The 19,966-nt window shown below is 36.6% G+C and overlaps 2 protein-coding genes across 6 annotated transcripts in view; one reads left to right on the forward strand and one right to left on the reverse strand.

The window, feature by feature from the left end:
- Window positions 1–1,573: 1,573 nt before the first annotated feature.
- Window positions 1,574–19,966, forward strand: part of Pdk1 (Phosphoinositide-dependent kinase 1) — a 277,088-nt gene continuing 258,695 nt past the window's right edge. The window contains exon 1 of one of the 3 annotated variants that reach the window (XM_015329378.2): window positions 1,574–1,724. In XM_015329378.2, the coding sequence (XP_015184864.1) occupies window positions 1,701–1,724 (24 nt within the window). In that variant the 5' untranslated portion in view covers window positions 1,574–1,700. The remainder of the gene's footprint in view (window positions 1,725–19,966) is intronic. The other 2 variants (XM_015329376.2, XM_089174536.1) reach the window with 2 other exon arrangements.
- Window positions 5,394–19,619, reverse strand: LOC107070847 (uncharacterized). Of its 3 annotated transcripts, XM_089174540.1 has the most exons (5): window positions 19,192–19,619; window positions 9,132–13,556; window positions 8,863–9,061; window positions 8,659–8,751; window positions 7,016–8,318 (listed from the first exon to the last, which is right to left on the reverse strand). In XM_089174540.1, the coding sequence occupies exons 2-5, from the start codon at window positions 9,248–9,250 to the stop codon at window positions 8,127–8,129; spliced, it is 603 nt and encodes a 200-aa protein (XP_089030666.1). In that variant the 5' UTR covers window positions 9,251–13,556; window positions 19,192–19,619; the 3' UTR covers window positions 7,016–8,126. The 3 variants fall into 3 exon arrangements, with proteins under 3 accessions (XP_015184874.2, XP_089030666.1, XP_015184875.2); XM_015329388.2 differs by lacking the exons at window positions 7,016–8,318; window positions 19,192–19,619 and adding an exon at window positions 5,394–6,267 and having other exon boundaries at window positions 9,132–15,029; XM_015329389.2 differs by lacking the exon at window positions 19,192–19,619 and having other exon boundaries at window positions 7,016–8,306; window positions 9,132–15,029.

The following is a 19,966-nucleotide window of genomic DNA, read 5'->3' on the forward strand; positions in this document are numbered from 1 at the left end:
TTCTCTAATTTTTTAATATTCACATATAAAAATAAAAAAATAAAACTTGGGGTGCCCCGTCACGCGTTGCTGTGGCTCACAATCAGTCCGATACACACGTCTTTAAGTCAATTGCGATTATAAATTGAGATATAAACTATCCTATCTTTCAAGTTGGATGAAACTGCATACAGTGTGTAAAATTTGATTAAAATCGGTTCAGTAGTTTAGGAGTCCATTGCGGACAAACAACGTGACACGTAATTTATATATATTAAGATAAGATATCTATTTAGTATTATAGTCTATAAAATATAGACTATATGTAGATAAGACTTAGAATAAAATAAGAATGACAGCGGTTAGAAAAAAGAAGCAGTTTCTAGTCGTAAGAAATTGTTTGATTTATTTTAAGTATTAGAAAAATATTTAAATATTTATGTAAAGGATCGATCACGATTGTAAACAATAATGTTGTTTTTCAAAAACATTGATTGAACATATTAATCAAACCGTGGTCGACGGTTGCATCTATTGAATAAAGATGTCTTTGTATTTGAACAAAAAGTTTTGTTGGGGATATTGGCTTTTGTCGTGGTGAGATTGCATTGAACCTTTGGCTTTTTTTGAAATCTTGACTCGTAGATTAAGAAATCTAGCTTACTGGGTGGGCAGAAGGGGAAAGAAAAACATCTGCTCTTTTATAAAGATTTTACGCTTATTTAGAATTTCCCCTATAACATCTTATTTTTCTTCTGTTATATATATTTGCGTGTAATAGAGATGACTTTTCAGACAAAATCCAAATAGCTTAATTTCTATTAATATTTAGATGAATACTTAATAATGCAGTATTTTTTAAAATTAGTTTAGTAAGATTTTTAGAGAGAGAGAGAGAGAAAGAGAGATTAACGATGAGAAAATTAAATCAAATTTTCAATATTTCTTGAGAGTATAATAATAGGAAAAATTAACTTAAAATTTATTTGATTAAGGAGAGCATTTTACAATAAAACACTGCAAAGAAAAATAATATTATTAACGCTTTTATAATCTTAATATATATAAATTACGTGTCACTTTGTTTGTCCGCAATGGACTCCTAAACTACTGAACCGATTTTAATCAAATTTTACACACTGTGTACAGTTTCATCCAACTTGAAAGATAGGATAGTTTATATCTCAATTTATAATCGCAATATTATTTGTTTATTAACAAAGAGTCATGATTATCGCTGTTAGTTCGATAAGATTCTAACAGATGGCGGATTGTGAGCCACAGCAACGCGTGGCGGGGCACCCCTAGTCGGATATATTTCTTTATTATGTCAATAATCTCTACAAAATATAATCGAAGACTATTTTATCGGCAATTCAAATGTTTTCATAATTTATCTACGAATGATAAAGTAGATTACAAAATTACCAATGTTAAATGTGATCTTTCCTACTATCGATCGGTTAATAAACCGTAAGTACAGATTTCTTTTCTATTGAAATTATCCCGCAAAATTGATTTTAGTTATCAGATATATCGCAAGATGGCGACAGAAGTCTCTGCGGTGGGAAAAATTCGAGCGATCGACGTCGCCGTATGAAACCATGATGGCCGAGACAGCGTTTTCTATTTCGAGGACGGTAACGCGAGTGTGTGTCCTCTTTATCGAGTGTTAAATCAAGGTAGAAGCTCCCAGGTTTGGCGAAAACATCCTTTAAAGAATGACCGACGATTCTTCGCCAATTGTGAGTAACGACAATCTTTTTTAAGATTTTTCTAAGACATTGTTTTCAAGTGTCGACTCTCGTTAGGTTATATCCAATCTTATTTGACATTTTTATTCTTACGTTAAAACGATCAACGATGACAAGTGTTTTTATAGACACCTTACATTTTCATTTTCTTCCCGAATTAGGAATCATTAGCTTTGTATGTTACTAAATTGTATTAAAAGAAAATTGAACGAAACGAAGAAGGTCTAAGAATTTGGTTGACCTGTGATGATAGACAAATTGAAAAATTGATTAAATATGACTGTCCTCGATGTCGTCCTTCGCCAATAGCAAGAAAGAGAGAGAGCGAGAGAGAGAAAGAGAGAGAGAAAGTGAGACACACGATACATATGATAGGATAGATTACAATATGATACGATGATACGAGAAATGAAAGATTTAAAGCGCAAACGCGAGCTGCAGGTTCATTGGCCGTTAGCCGATTGACGTCACGGCTTGACAGCGACTGTCACCTGTTCGGACCGTTGCGCTGCGTTCGGGTAATGACGTCACCGCGCTCTGTGATGCAATCAAGCGTTATTTCTTTGGTTGTGTGCGCAGCGCAAGGTAAGCAAGGATTATTTAACTCGATCGCGCCCACCTTTCTTATGAACCAGAATAACCTTATAAATCGTATTCTCTTTTTTAATTTGAATCCGTCACTATGGATAACGATTACATTCTCTATCTAATCTAAATATGTTGAATTCAAATATACGCGGGCTCGCGCGTGGGCCCATACACACACCAACATATACACACATACACACGTATGTTTTAAATTAGAAAGATAAGTAATATCAAAGGATGATTCAAACATCGAAGATATATTATTTTACTTGAATTTAGATTATCGAGAAAATTAGATTTAGGTTTTGGTATGCCGAGTAAATCGGATCACGAGTTAGAATGTGGTTCCAAGTGTTCGTTAAAGATGGCGCCACGTAATCGTATACACGTCGAGAGTCAATTGTACAAAAGACCGCGAAACATATACCGCGATACGTTTGAAATTATTTTAACACTTAGCCAATCGAACGCCCCACAGAGACCTCTACAATTTCCACCGCGCTCGGGAAAGTCAAACTGCCCTCTCCACCGCGCATTTTTTCTGAAATAGCACGGACTAAAATTCCCTATTTGAAATCAAAAACGTCCGAAAATTTTTTATGTGATCAATTATATCTTTCGTTCAACGATTTTACATATTGCTTATACAAAATTCGAAATTAAAAGTTTATAATAATTATTTCTTAATGGTTATATTCAAAAAGTAGAGTCAGAAAATTAAGAACAGTAAAGATAACGGATAAATAACGTAACAAAAAGGTAGTAATATATTTGAACACTTTCACAACCGCTGACACCAATGTGGTGCCATAGGCAGGCCAGTCGTCGTACGCCGGTGACACTCATGTGGTGTCATTGGTTATTATTAATAATATAATATTGCCGGCCATTGGCGAAGTTTCACTGGGCAAATTTGCGCTTGTGAAAGTGTTAATATTGTTGAAAATAATTTTATGTCTGGCAAAGCCACCATCGAATATCCCCAAAATAAAGAGCCGTAATAATGAGCAATAAAAGATTTCAAAAATTGGTGCATTTTATTATACGTCGTATATCCTATATAAATAAGAAGCTGTATAGAGAAAGAAGCATTCTCCTCAGATGAAAATGGTCGGCTAAGTGTTAAAATACTTCGTAATTTTATCTCGAGTACATATGTTTAAACGTTAAATGGGCGTATCGGTTTATGAATTATTATTCGATAATTATATATATATATAATTGAGTATGATATGATATTAAAGATATTTGGCATATTTAAATACAAGGATAGTTGTTGGTAGTGCGTCATCCGTTTAGCGTAGGCGCGGATTCTGTGTTCATGAAGTGTCATCGTGTCCGGAATAGCATCGACGCGAGCCATCCAAGTCCAGGCTGACATCATTTCGACGGAATACTCTTATATTTGTTACAGAGTGTTCCGTATATGAAAGAATGCGGTCGATGACTAAGCCAGGAGAGAAAACGACGATCAGTAGCACGATGATGACGTATCGTATTTTTTTTGTCACCCTATTCCCCTCACCCTTATATTTTCTCTCCATCCGTCGTCGACTTGTCGTCGTCGGATGATGACGCAGGATGCTTTTAGCAAACCTAACGTAATACGAGATGGGAACGTAATTCTGGACATAAACGTTTCCTCTTATATTTGTATTCGGAAGGACGAACGAGATCTTTCTTAAATAATGCGAAACCTATGTATAAGTGTAATTATAAGGAACGTCTGAAAATGACACCGAATGATTCAGAATTTCCTCTCTTCCCTTCAACCCTCTTTCTTTTCTTACTTATGTCCACACTCCGTTCATGTCGATTCCACGTACTGCATCTGCATGTTAAGTTAAATTGGCTTGGAGAGAACCGAACCGTGCGTTCTCTCTCTACTCTGGAATATACATACATACATACATACTCTCCCTCTCCCTCTCCCTCTCCGTCCCTTCTTATATGGCTCATGTACGAACAGATAGCTATACAGGGATATTATATGTGTGCGTCTGTTTGTATATGTAGATGTGTTTGAAGTGCCTACTAGACGTGTCCATTTGCATATTTCAAATTTTGTCGAAGAAGATGCCTAGCACCCTAACTGGTCTTGAGTCTTGATCACTTGCGATCGTCTTCAAATGCTTTTGCTTCCTATTTCCTTCTTCTTCTTCTTCTTCTTCCTCTTCTTCCTCTTCTTTTTCTTGTTCCTGTTCGCATCGGTGTCTCTTTAGAAATTTCCTTCCTATGTTTAGGTAATACAGAATTCAAATTCGTAGAATATGATAATCATGCGAGCGTATCCTGATGCACTCTTTCGAGATAGGATTAAGGATAATTAACTGGTAAATACTTAAAGAAACACTTAGAGACTTCGTTAAGCGAACATTTCGAGTCCAAGCACCGGTGCCGACTTTGCCAGTTCCGTCGCTCCTGATCCGATTAGCCGAGTTAATGGATAGAAATAATCGCCTTTTCGCTAAATGGAACGACGTGCTGTGTGTATACGTAATACATATATTACCAAAAAGGAGTCTTTGTTCCTTTTGCCAACTACTATCCTAAATCTCAAGACATTTCTTAAATACTCTGTGTAAATATTTAATTAGCAAATGATTTTGCGATACACGTAAGAAGATTTTAGCTTTCATTTATTTATTTCCTGATTATTCTTTTTTCCCATTATACGTTTCCGTGGGTTGATCCTTTTCAAAGGATCAAATGACGATTGATGGTCGTCACGTTTCTAATCACCTTTACTCGGCTAACGTGACTTAACCCTTAAAGTGCACATGGGGTGTTTGACACCCCAACAAATTTTTCATCTCTCGAAAACGGTACTGAATTGGAAAAAAATGGGTTATTTGTCCAGTGCCATCTAGTGTTCATTAAGATGGGCAAAAAATTGCGAGGTTTAAATATTAAATAGCAGCTTCAGGAGACGTTGGGGTGTCAAACACCCACAGTGCACTTTAACTAACTTTTACCAAGTGTGCACTTTAAGGGGTTAATATTATTTTATTTTTAGATAAGCAATTGATGAATGTCAGTCAAGGAATGTCTTAAAAATGATTTATTTTCAGATTTTAGCAATAATGGTTGTAACTTTAACACTTGGTGTGTTTAAAATATGTAAAGGAAGACGAGACACGAGTTGATGCTCTCCAGCAAATATGATTCAAAGTTCTTATAAAGGTAGTTCGTGAAGGTTTAGTTTTGATGAAATGAATTTGAAAAAGATTGGAAAGAACAACGACCCTGTTTTAAAGGAACTTTGGTAAATAGGATTATTCCTTTTTAAGTATAACAGGTCTTGGCGATACACTAATTGTAAAGAGAAATTAAAGAGAAAATAAAAACAGCATATTTTTTTCCATAAGCAAGCAGGTTTACGTTGTAGATCGTAAAGACATAACATTAGCCATCGAATAATAGATATATAACGAGAACATCCTGGAACATACTGGTCGGTACTCGAGTGGAAAGAGTTAATGATTCGTAAAATAATAAAAAATAATAATGAATATCCAATATAATACGTTTATAATGTCCACATACATATACAATAGAATATAAAAGGTAGAATAAGAAAAATATCGTATAAAATAACTGTGTTATTGTAAAAAGGTTCTTGAAGAAGTCAACAAGAAACGGAAGGCCACGTGGCAAGTTTAATGTTTCTGAATTTAGCACATATGTCCGCGATACCGTAACGATAAGGAAACTGTACAATGTTGAAGTCATAATCGTCATTGACAAAAATTGCGTTGACCGATGGTAGATGAAATTTATTGGTCAAATCGTCCTCTTGAATTTCACCAGTTATCGGATTCATATAAGCGCAACGAGTTTTTGCCAAAACGCAGGCAGTTGTGTTGACGAAAAGTTGGCTTAGATTGACGTCCGTTAAATTGAAGTTTGGAAACATTCGAAAGGCCTCGCCTACGCATTCTCGTAACTGTGGAAATAATTCATAGGAGAAGAAACCTATTGGATAATCTTGTATATAGAATAAAAACAAAAGTATTACAGCATCTTGTTTATATATATATTTTTTTTCTTCTTTTACTCTACAATAAATATTTACAACGGATCATTATATTATAGGGTGTGTTTTAAGGTAAAGGTTATTTAAATCCATTTGCATTCATGTTTTAAATATTCTAATTTTATCAATTCGAGACACTCAACCGATCATTGGACTCGTATATGCTCATTTTATTTCAAATTAATATACAATTAAATTACTTTTCAAATTTTAATTTTAATTAGGAGTATTAATTGATTACTATCAATGGCAATAAAAGAGATCAAATTTGGTTGTAATTAATTAACAATTTCGAATTTTTTTTTTTTTAGACACGCTTGGGATTATTACGCTTACGGATGCAAATGGTTTTTAAACGCAACCTTGGATATAATCAAATAACTTACTTTCAAATATATATATATATATGTGGGATTCGTGAAAAAAATTGGACCGCTGGACCGACTGGACCTGGACTCGTATCACGGATCTTTCACTTTCTGGGCGACTGCTCTTTAACCAATTGAGCTATCCAGGGCCCACCGACCAATCCTTTTCACGAACGCCCGATAAGTTCGGTATGGAGGCGCTCGTCCCACATTCCACCCCCCTTTAACAACATTTGATCCCGAATGTTATGCTACCCGAAATCATCTCCTCTTTTTGTGGCGTTGTAAGACTGTGGAACATGCTACGAAACAGACCTCCATCCCGGCTGAGCCTCCATGTGTGAGATTCGTGAAAAAAATTGGACAGCTGGACTAACTGGACCGGGACTCGTACCACGGATCTTTCGCTTTCCGGGCGACTGCTCTTTTAACCAATTGAGCTATCTAGGGCCCACCGACCAATCCTTTTCACGAACGCCCCATAAAAGTTTGGTATGGAGGCGCTCGTCCCACATTCCACCCCCCTTTAACAACATTCGACCCCGAATGTTATGCCACCCAACATCATCTCCTCTTTTTGTGGCGTTGTAAAACTGTGGAACATGCTACGAAACAGACCTCCATCCCGGCTAAGCCCCCATGTGTGGGATTCGTGAAAAAAATTGGACAGCTGAACTAACTGGACCGGGACTCGAACCATGGATTTTTTGCTTTCCGGGCGACTGCTCTTTAACCAATTGAGCTATCCAGGGCCCACCGACCAATCCTTTTCACGAACGCCCAATAAAAGTTTGGTATGGAGGCGCTCGTCCCACATTCCACCCCCCCCCCCTTTAACAACATTTGATCCCGAATGTTATGCTACCCGAAATCATCTCCTCTTTTTGTGGCGTTGTAAGACTATGGAACATGCTACGAAACAGACCTCCATCCCGGCTGAGCCCCCATGTGTGGGATTCGTGAAAAAAATTGGACAGCTGGACTAATTGGACCGGGACTCGAACCATGGATTTTTTGTTTTCCGGGCGACTGCTCTTTAACCAATTGAGCTATCCAGGGCCCACCGACCAATCCTTTTCACGAACGCCCAATAAGTTTGGTATGGAGGCGCTTGTCCCACATATATATATATACAAGATAAAAAACAAAACGAACAATTTGTTTTGTTCATCGATGGAAAGAATTTTTATGATACACCATAGATTGCAGTTGTATAATACATGCTAATTGCATAGAAAAGGATTTTATATATATGTACACGTTATACAGGTAGGTACATACAAATACATATGTATATATGTACAAGGCACGTTCATTGACTTGTATGTGGACTCTTGGTGCATGTAATTAAAGCGGCGAAGATGTGATTTGGGCCAAGTTTCTAGTTAGGATTTTCGAGGACTATAAGGACCTTGGATTGATGGGCTCTGCTCCGGGTCGTACGGTAATGGAATCGGCATTTTGCTCTCTGAATACGCAAACAGCTCTCAAAATGCGAGGATATACTTTTAATATAAAGCCGGAATTCATCCTTCGTGTTTCCAAGTTTATCGCAACTCCTTCTTCTCTTATGGCAGCACGCTGAAAAGCGTCCTATACAATATTTACAATGTACGTCTTTTTTAATAGTTTTATTGTCTTCAAATTTTTATACTACTCGAAGAAGAAGAAGAAGAAGAAGAAAAAAATGAGTGAAGGTGATTATTTCAATTGGATTAATATAATATTTTACATTACGAGTAGACATCTGACCTTCTACTCTCTTATTTACATGTTTATTTTTAGCTTGCAAAAAATCTACGTATGTATTTACATATTTATATAAGTATTTACACCTTTTAAATCGAGAATGAAAAAAGTAAACTAAAAAAAGAAATAATTAAAATGTCGAAGCATAAAATAAGCAAAAAAAAAAAATGATTTGATACGTTACCAGGGTGTCCTTGTTAACTTGTCGAATACATTGGAGGAAAGTACAATAAATCGTAACAGGACTGACTCTGTTACTAATGTTATTCGTAGCATTCTGTAAATAATAATGACGATTTCAAAATGAAAATGAGATTATTCATTTAATACGCACGTATACACCTGTGAGTGAAAATGATTTCAACGTTTTGTTATCTAATTAGCTTACTCTCAAATATACTTGGCAATGACCATAATCTGTATTATTCAGATACATATCCGCACAGTTAGCCATTGCCAATATCAAAGGATATCCTGTGGATTGGCTACTAGCACGATAAAAGCAACCGTAACAGGCATCGCGTCGCGTAACGTTGGTACCTTGCGATTCGTTGCACAATTGATTTAATAACTCGGGAATCCTTACACTGTAATAAATAGAACAAAAAATTGGTTGTTTTAACGAAAAGTTCAAAGATATCTCAAAATTGAACCTACTTTTTGACCGTAGCCAGGTTACCGAATAATTTGGATAAACCGTCTGGTATAAGTGTGTTCACGTTGTTAAGCAAAATTGAAGATATGAACAAAAGTAATATTACTGGATACCTGGCCATCGTGACATTAACTCGCGTTTTGCGGAAATATCCCTGCTTAGGTTTCCTTTTATACCGAGATACGAATCACGTCCGAACGGCATCGAACCGAATCGTAGAGATTTTTCTATTTATACATATATTGTATATAAAACCGTTTGTTCTAGCATAATAATATTAAAAACAAAATATATAGGTCACCATATTATAATAGTACGTGAAAATTAGTTTACGTTAGTTAAACGGAAGTACCGTCCGTTCTTTTTTTTTTTTTTTTTTTTAACAATGCCCCAGAATACAGATAGTATACTGCACGGACGTTCATCGTTACGTTCTTGGTTAATCGTCCAACCGATTATAAAACAAATTTGTTCTCGGACGAATATATGAGGAGGAGAAGAGGATGACGAGAAATGATGGATGGAAGAATCCTTGAGAAAGATAATAATAATAATAATAATTATTATTATTATTATAATAACAATAGTAATAATAAATGTGAGAATGTAGCTTCATCTTGTTTATTTATCACTCGTAACACGTAACTCTCTGACAGTTACATCGTAAAACATTATTATTTCATGAAAATAGAGCGTAAATAGAAGACGAAAGAAAGGATGAAACTCACTCTCTCTCTCTCTCTCTCTCTGTCTCTCTCTGAACAGGTGAGACAGACGGATGAAAATGCGCGCGCGGTTTGTCGCGGATACGCGATCCGATCCATCGGATGAATTCTGTCTGGCTTGATTATCACGGCAAAATGTCGACGAATACGTGCGCTACGACCTGGAAACGATTCCTTTCTATTGGATGGATTCACTGGAACGAGTTCTACACTTTCGCGCATCCCAAATAATTTCGAATTATCGACAAATTATCGAGGAATTATCGATTAATTATACCGAATTTGAGAGAAGAAAATTTTGCCGAAGGTTTATATCGAACAGTACGTGTTCTTCGTGCTGTTTAATTCTACTTTGATACTTTGCACATATACACACATCGTAATCTGATTCATTGTTTTTCCTTTTTATCCTTTAACATGTTCGTCGCCCAGCCCGTTTCGGTTGAGTTTCTCGCCAGGCCCAAAATTTGACTGCCTGCGCGTCGTAACGTAAAGAAGCGATAAGTAGAAATATCAACATTGCGACCCGAGTATTATTGTTATATTATATTATTATATTTTATTTACCGAAAATAATCAAATATTTTTAAAAACCAACTAAGAATCTTACAACTTTGATAAGAAGAGCGTCACCGTATCCGGTAACGGGGCCCATGTGGAAGCATGCCCGTCTCTTCTATACAGTGACATGGCGACTAACGTGTTAAAAATCCAATTATAAATCCTATAACTTCGACAAGAAGAGCGTCACCGTATCCAGTGACGGGGCCCACGTGGAAGCATGGCTGTCTCCTCTATACGGTGACATGGCGACGAACGTGTTAAAAATCCTATAACTTCGACAAGAAAAGCGTAACCATATTCGGTGACGGAGTCCACGTGGAAGTATGCCCGTCTCCTCTATACGGTGACATGGCGACGAACGTGGTAAAAATCCTATAACTTCGACAAGAAGAGTGTCACCGTATACCGTGACGGGGCCCACGGGGAAGCTTGCCCGTCTCCTCTATACGGTGACATGGCGACGAACGCGTTAAAAATCCTAAAACTTTGACAAGAAGAGTGTCACCGTATACCGTGACGGGGCCCATAGGGAAGTATGCTCGTCTCCTCTATACGGTAACATGGTGATGAACGTGTTAAAAATCCAATTTTAAATCCTAAAACTTTGACAAGAAGAGCGTCACCGTATACCGTGACGGGGCCCATAGGGAAGCATGCCCGCCTCCTCTATACGGTGACGGGGCCCACGGGGAAGCATGCCCGTCTCCTCTATACGGTGACATTGCGACGAACGTGGTAAAAATCCTAAAACTTTGACAAGAAGAGTGTCACCGTATACCGTGACGGGGCCCACGGGGAAGCATGCCCGTCTCCTCTATACGGTAACATGGCGACGAACGTGTTAAAAATCCAATTATAAATCCTATAACTTCGACAAGAAGAGCGTCATCGTATCCAGTGACGGGGCCCCACGGGGAAGCATGCCCGCCTCCTCTATACGGTGAAGGGGCGGCCCACGGGGAAGCATGCCCGTCTCCTCTATACGGTGACATTGCGACGAACGTGTTAATTTCGATTATTTCTGTTACACTTTCCTTTATTTTCCTTTTTATGTCCGATAAGAGTATTAATAGAACCCGGAAATTGATCGAAATCCCATAGTGCGTAGTCACATTAATTTCACCATTTGTTTTCCCATACACACCATACATATATAGGGCCTTTTTCCTCCCCACCGCTTAGTATTGTACAAAAGCGCTGCTTTCGTGTCGGAAAGAAAAGAAAGAAAGGAAAGAAGGAATTAACGTATGAAGAAAGAAAGAAAGAAAGAAAGAAAGAAGTCTAACGCAGGTGCACGGTAATCGCTTCAATTAAGCGCAAGTACACACGTGTGTTTTTCACGTCAACAAATTTGAACTCGTTCGTGGATATATAGAAAGAGAAAAAGAGAGAAAAATAATGTGAGATAGAAAGAGAAAGATGTTCTTTCTCGTTTTAATGTCGACTCGGTATGCTTTTAGCGGTGAGTATTAACAGTTATGACACTACAAATTCTCGCATGATGGATTCGAAGTAGAAAATAAGAGAATGAGGTAGGTAGAAGAAATTGCAATAAAATGAGAAGAAGGAATTTCTATTTGTTAAAAGCATTTTTATTTATATCGATTTTTTATTTTCGTTGCGATTAAAAGCAAGTATTTAAATACTTGCTTGTTGTTTTTTTTTACATCTAAAGGAAGATACAGTTGATACAGTTTTAATTATTTACTCATTGTTTATATGAAAAATGTATCCTTTTTAAAGTGGGTATAAATCCATTAGGAGATTAACCCTTTGACTTCTAAAGACGTATATATACGCTCTCACAAATCTATCAATGTACACGAAAGGCGTAAATATACGCTCTCTGTATTTTTTTACTATAATACCTTTATTGCTGTTTTACCAATTAATTTAACATGGAATTTATTGTGATATGTAACATAGCAACTAAATATTGGCAATTATTTCAATGTCGTTTAGTTAATTGCTTTTATATTTGAAATTCGCCTATTTCAATTTTATTATTTTTATAAATTAGGTTAAAATTATTCAAATATTCTGTTAAAGTTATTATAAATACAGTGTTACATTATAAATTTTGTATTTTTTTTCTTTTATATTTAAATCACCGATTATTATTGAAGGAATGCAACAAAATAAATAAAGTAAATTAAAATTGGTTAAAAAATTACTTTAAAAAAAAATTTTTTTAAATTCATATTTTTATTTTATTTTCCATTATTATCTGTTTTGGTCAGTAACCAATGGAAAAACAGTCACAGCAGCGACTGACATGCGAAAATCGCGCTGTTCATATTAATGGATTGATTCGAGAGCCCGCCGCAGTCAAATGGTTAAGAAAATCGTTTTATTAAAATCATTTTTCTTTAATAGTTCATTAATAATTAGCAATATTTTTAAAATTATCCAAACATTTCAATGTTTCAAAATAATTATAAATCGATCAATTACCACTAATAAATAGCTCATACATGTCAAATGTTTTTAATTAATTGTTTATCTATTTAATATGACATATTACTGATACATTTGCTGAAATATATTTTAGCTATTTGAGCAAGTAATTAAAAATTAACAAACAAACAAAAAACGTATCAACTTGTCGTAAATTATTTAAAATAGAATTACTATAAAACTATTAGTATTCAAATCAATTGGGAAATATAAAATTATTCGGGGCTTAAAAGAATTTTCGTATAAGTAGAATACTAGTAATTTGTTGCACTTTCAACATTTTTATAATATTTATAGTGTAAGTACGTAGGTTGGAACTTAAGTAGTGGCAATTATTTATTCACAACCGATACAAAAGAGTTACATGTTTGCACCTGTTACTTCAGTGTCTACGCTGTAGGGCGGCACTCGAATCTCAGATGCGCTTCATCTGGCGGCGCGTGATTTTTGCTTGTTCAAACCTGGACCAAGGTGGACCACCGGTGGTACGCGCCGTCCGATGGGACAGTCAAGCGCGGGCCACCGGTGGTACACGTCAGCGTGAACGTGTTAAAGTAGTCACCAGCGTTGTGTAGAACCCGTTGCCAGCGATTTGGAAGGCTTCGTATACTGTTAGCAGAGCCTGCTCTGTTGATGGTGCGAATGGAGCGGTCTACTGCCTGTCGAATCTCTGGAACAGTTCTGAAGCGAATGCCACGACGGGTTCCGCATGAATTGACGGATATGCAGAAATGGATGCGTTACGAAGCTGCTCAGACGCACTTGGAGCGCTATGAGCGCGAATGAGAGGCTTTTTTACGCCGTATCGTAACACTGAATGAGACATGGTAGGGACCCTATAGGAGGGACGCGCCATGTACATTGCTAGGCTGAAAATGTGGGGGGACAGCTTCCGTTGCATCGCGCAGCAATGTTTATCTTTAGTATGTATTAACGGCTGTGGTTAGTTGAATCATTCGCGCGCAATCACGTGACTACACGAGTTCCTGTCCCCCAGCAATGTACATGGCGCGTCCCTCCTATAGGGTCCCTAAGACATGGCAGTAGATCGCTCCATTCGCACCATCAACAGAACAGGCTCAGCTAACGGGTTCTACACAACGCTGGTGACTACTTTGAAGGACAGTAACAGGTGCAAAAATGTAACTCTTTTGTATCGGTTGTGAATAAATAGTTGCCATTATTTAAGTTTCAAACCTACTTATTTATACTTATATTTTCAATACTTATTATTAATACTACACGTTATTCGAAATCCAATTCATATTGGATTAATAAGGAAGATATAATATTGTACACAAAGGATGCATTATGTTGTCAACTATTTGTTTTTGATATTGTAATAGATGACGCAGCAAAGTTGCATACACAATGTTCGAATAATAGAATCGATTTTGATAGTAGGAAGCCTGAATGGTAGAACATCGGATATGGTGTTTGGCTCCACTGTTCTTATAAAACTATCATCTCATGTGTGCCTTTTATTTAATAAATCTATTTGCAATTAGTTGAACAAAAGCCCAAACTAAGTTGCAACATAAATTGGAAAATAAAACGAATAAAAGGGTGTGGTGGACTTTGAGGGAAGTAATTTTGTCTCGTCTTCTTGGGAAATAAATTCAAGTAGATTTGGAATAAATGGGGGTGAGTGGGGGGGGGGGTTAGAAGGGGATTGGATCGAGTTACCGGTCACCGAATGAAGCTACTTTTGTCGAGAAAGAGAAAGAAAACTTTGATCGAGACAACTACGCCCCCAGCTGTCATCGTCGTACGATGCTGGTCTATCTCTTTCTCTCTCTCTCTCTCTTATTTTCCATGACATTTTTCTTTTTCACCCCTACCCCCATTCCCAGAGGCGCAACCCTGATGAAGCGACGATGTTTTTAAGAAATCGTCGGGAAAATGCAGCTGTCGTCGTCGCGACGATGCCTGGATATGATGCATGGATTTCTTTGATGTCACGTTAAAATCCTCGCGAAATGAAAGAAGGACCTCTTAATTGGACGATGCTTTTCTCTCTTTTGCGTTTTTTAATTTTTTTTTTTTTCAAAATTATACTTTCTTTCTATTTTTCTGTCTTTCTTTTGGGGGAGAAGTGGGTGAGGATTTTCTTTTTAATTTTATTTTATCACACACATTTAGATATTTTTGTCCGAGGAGATTAATTGTACAATAAATTTTCTTACGATTCAAAAATATATATATATATATATATATATATATATATATATATATATATATATATATTCGTTCATAGTCGAATGTATGTTGTTTGGTTGTTTAGCAAAAGCCACAGGGCGTGTGTTGCCGTGCATAGTCTCGTAGATACTTCCGCAAGGGAGTATACGAGTTTCGTGGGAGTTGGTAAGGAAACTAGACAGTATACCCACGTATACTAGGAGAGACTATATACACCCGCATCTTTGCTATTTATACGTCAAACGTTAACTGTAGGAAGGGATGCTAGAGGGTTCGTTCTAGATACTACCTGAATTGAGCAAAAAATGCGAACCGTAAGAGGGAGAAAGGGAGAGAGAATTCGAGAAATTTGATACAAGCGAATACTATGACATGATTGGTTCACACAAGAATCTTTTCCTTTAAACCTCTTTGTTAATAATAAATAGTACAAGGATTTATGCAACATCTTGCGTTTAACGAATATTCCAGGTCAGGTAAGGTAAGTCGGGGGAATATGACACAGTTAAGGAAAAAATCAATCTAAAAAGTAAATTAATAAATTTAATGAAACTTAAATACGTGGATTTAATAAACATTGCCTCTATTTATTATATGGTCTAAATATTTATTTAAATATTAATTAATAACAATAAATTAGTGCGTGTTGAAAGTGGTATATTCCCCACATGTAAGGATAATATGCCACTTACTCAAAAAAAGAACCTAATTTCATATAAATATCACAAATAACTCGTAATTTAATACTTTTACAGTATAACAAATATAATTTCGATTAACTACATTAATAATTATAATAAATAGCTTCAAAAAAACGAGATAACAATAATAAATTTGACAAATTTTATGATTTACATTAAGGACAAGTTTCACTTTCACAACAAGTTTCGTGCATCCATTTTTCACATTTGCCACATTGCACCCAATCGCATTTCGGTCCTTTCTTACTATCAAAACTTATGTGGCACATAGAACAAAAGTCTCCACTGGCATATTACCCCAACTCATTTTGTGAAATTTTGCCCCGAATGCACAAAAAAAATGTTAAAGTAAAAAAAAAAGAACAAATCTTACTTGTTACGTTTTAAAATCAGTGTCGTTATGAAATATTATTAATTCTACACAATATACAAAAACTCGTTTTAAGAAAAATGTATAAATATGATAGAAAATAAACATTAAAACTACAGAAAATTTGAGATTCTCAGCAAAATAATCCAACTGTTTCTAGAAAGCAACTGAAAACTACGTCGGTATACTTTAATATTTACTCAGTATGGTCAGCTTTACATAATAAATACCTCAATCTTGCTCCTATCGATATCTTAATATATATAAATTACGTGTCACGTTGTTTGTCCGTAATGGACTCGTAAACTACTGAACCGATTTTAATAAAATTTTACACACTGTATGCAGTTTCATTCAACTTGAAATATAGGATAGTTTATCATCTCAATTTGTAATCGCAATATTATTTGTTTATTAACAAAGAGTCATGATTATCTCTGTTAGTTTGATAAGATTCTAACAGATGACGGTATAAAGTAATTCGTTGATTTAAAGATGCGTGTTATCGGACTGATAGTGAGCCACAGCACCCCTAGTTTACTTATAATTATAGGAGATATAGGAAAGTGGCATATTCTCCTGACTCACCTTATATCTAGCATCAAGGTCCACGTTATAGAAATAAAGAGAAAACAGATTTTTTTTTTTTTATTATTAACACATACTCGACCGACATGTTTGTTTAAAAGATGTATTTTAGTTGGATATTGTATATATTTAAGACAAATTGAACATACAAATGAATAATTGAATTTTAATATTTAATGAAGTTAGAATTATGTTAGGAATATTTAATCACAGACTTTATGACGTAAGAATACGTTGTTCTAAATGTGTTAACATTGCAATTACGTATAAATAACATATATAACTACGATAATATTAAAAAAATACACAGATATTGATTATCATTATTGATTGCAAGCAGCGGATCATACGATGTGTTGGTGGGCCGCGAATTTGACATGGCTGTTGTAGATTGTAATAGGAACGAGAGATAGAGGGCTAACTATTTACGCGTATACGCAGTGTATTTTTTCCAAGTGTCTGCTCTCGTGGAATAGCTCACGGTGGCAACCCTCGACCAAAAAAAAAAAAAAACGAAACAGGCAGGCTGCTTGCTTGAGCTCGTTTCGAGTCCACGGATCGTTAGCTTTATGAAAACGAGCATGCCCCTTGCTCTTTCCTCTTTCTCCCCTGTCCCCCTTTCTTATACCTATTTTTCCCTTTTCACGTCTATCGACGAATATCGTAAGAAATTAGCGGTGTAACGCGCGCACGCCGCGATAAAAATCAGTTGGTTGCGCGAAAGGTCGCAGGAATCGTTCCCCAGGGTACGATCGTTTGAGAAAAGCACATTATCGTTATCGTATCGTTAGATATTCCCATTGATGTTGCCCGAGGACCTTTGTGGTTATTCGTTTTCCTATCGATTCGAAAATTCGAAAGTAGTATGCGAAATTGTGCGAACGATTATTCCAAGTTCGAAGAATAGATAAGAATAATAATGCACGATTGAGTCTCAACAGCCAATTCTTTTTTTCCAGTTCCAAGACACCATACTGCTTGTAACCTGTTATTCAAAAGGCTTAACGGTGTAATACTAACATTTCTATTGCTTTCCTTTCCTCTTGTTTTCCTTTTATTTTTTGAGTTCGGTTCGATTCCCTTATATTACCTTTGCCACTTGCTTCGTTCGTTCGTTCGTTCGTTCGTAAGTTGAACGACACGTGGGGTATCGTACTACATGTGTGGACTTCCGAAAAAAATAATAAAAAAACTTATATTCTCTGGTAATGCAAATGTCGGCGATTGGTGCGCGTGACAAATGTAAGCTCGCGACACTTTTGAGAAGCCGAGAATACGCTCGTTAATTTTAACGACCCCATCGAAGCAATGCTCGTATATATATATATATATATACTTGTATATCTGCAGACACACCCATATACATACATACACTGGCGCCTACTACCATCCGTACTCGTTTCTACTCGTTTCGTTTCGTTTCGATTCTGTCCTAACAGTTGCTGTTACCAATGCGTCAGGGTTTGCGTCAGAACTGGCGTATCCCCTACTTTTTCAATTGCAATGTCTTATCGTTTGCGATGCAACCTATAAATATATATATATTTACTCTTACATTTTACATTAAACATATTTTTCATCTTCGCATTTATTTCGATGCTTTGAAAAAATTGTGGAAAGGTTCGTTGTCGCACATGCACATATACATGAGGTGGGAACGGGGAAGAATTCGAAGGCAAAACATACGCACCTGAGTGCACGCTAGCCAATGGGAAGTAGTACGGTTGGAAGTCGCTTAAATCGCTATAATTAGAAGATAGGAAAAAAGACATAGGTGAGGTGAAGAGAGAGAAGGAGAGGGGTTTGGAGGAAATCGGACGGTGTACTGCGACATCACGGCATCGTGACACGTGTCTCACAAGCCACGTGTCCGATAAGTCAGGAATATATACGTGCGAAACGAACTCTATTACAGACTGAAACGATGCCGAATAATTATCCGTTCTTCTAACGAACCAACGTCACTCGAACTTTTTTACTTTTCCTACGACATACGTTACATACATACATACATACATTTTTTTCTTCTCTTCTACGTTTTATCGACAAAAAAAAACAAAACTAAAAAAAAAAATGAACACAAACATCTCTGTAAAAAAGTATATTTATATAACAAACTAGCTGTGCCCCGCTACACGTTGCTGTGGCTCATAATCAGTCCCATACACACGTCTTTAAGTCAATTGCGATTATAAATTGAGATATAAACTATCCTATCTTTCAAGTTGGATGAAACTGCACACAGTGTGTAAAATTTGATTAAAATCGGTTCAGTAGTTTAGGAGTCCATTGCGGACAAACAACGTGACACGTAATTTATATATATTAAGATAATAAATATAAATTAAAAGTAGTAAAACTCGTACACATAGATCGATCTAACATGATTGACGTAATTATAATTATAATATTGTAATAATGTATATATATATACGTACGTATATTTTTTTATTCTTACCTTCCAACTTTCAACTAAATTTCTCTCCTATTTAATGACAAAAAGTGGCAAGATTCTTGTCCTGGTACCGTGTCTTATTGTTAATTGGTTTCTTTCACTAGTAGAGAGGTTGTGTCGCGTAATGGAATATCGATGAGCTGTACTAGTGCTAGAGAAAGGTGGGTAATGAGCAAAACAAACGAAGGGAAGAATAACAAAAGGGTCTTGTTTTTCCTTGCACTTGCTTCTAGATGAACGAGAGAGAGAGAGAGAGAGAGAGAGAGAGAGAGAGAGAGAAAGAAAGAGAAAAAGAGAAAAAAAAAGGTTTCACGATAGCGTTACTATCCTATGAGAAAAATCGAGGGCGAAGTTTCCCGCCCGTTGATTCCCTCTTCTCCCCTTACCCCTTTCTTTCTCTCTCTCTCTCTCTCTCTCTTTTTCTCTCGATGTTTTAGAAAGGGCGGGAAAGGCCGAGCAAGGATGGAAAACGCGGAGGGAAGCTTCGGGAAGATACGAGGATGATGATGACGACTACGACGACTACGACTACGACGAGGAGAAGGTGTAGGAGGTGTTGGAGGTGTAAGGGGAGGATGACGATGAGTACGGGGGTGGTGGTGGTGGTGATGGTAGTGGTGGAGACGCGAAATGTTAGGTGGGAGTAACTGGTGCGCCAAGAGTGGTGGCAAAGCGGATCAATACTTTTGTACTCAGCCTCCCTTGGCCTCAGGACCGTATCATACCGTTCTCTTGACGTAATCTAAGCACGTGCCTCTCCCTCGCGTTACGGTATATT

This window comes from Polistes dominula, unplaced genomic scaffold (assembly GCF_049000335.1).
Source record: "Polistes dominula isolate Pdom_NZ unplaced genomic scaffold, Pdom_raw_medaka contig_68, whole genome shotgun sequence".
In the NCBI taxonomy this organism is placed as follows: Eukaryota; Metazoa; Arthropoda; class Insecta; order Hymenoptera; family Vespidae; genus Polistes; species Polistes dominula.

Bases quoted from the DNA above. Each gene is read 5' to 3' on its own strand.
- LOC107070847 (XM_015329388.2), bottom strand. From the start codon at position 9,250: ATGGCCAGGTATCCAGTAATATTACTTTTGTTCATATCTTCAATTTTG. The intron at 9,062-9,131 runs GTAGGTTCAATT...TATTTATTACAG, and splicing joins AACCTGGCTACGGTCAAAAA to TGTAAGGATTCCCGAGTTAT. The intron at 8,752-8,862 runs GTAAGCTAATTA...TATTATTTACAG, and splicing joins ATTGCCAAGTATATTTGAGA to AATGCTACGAATAACATTAG.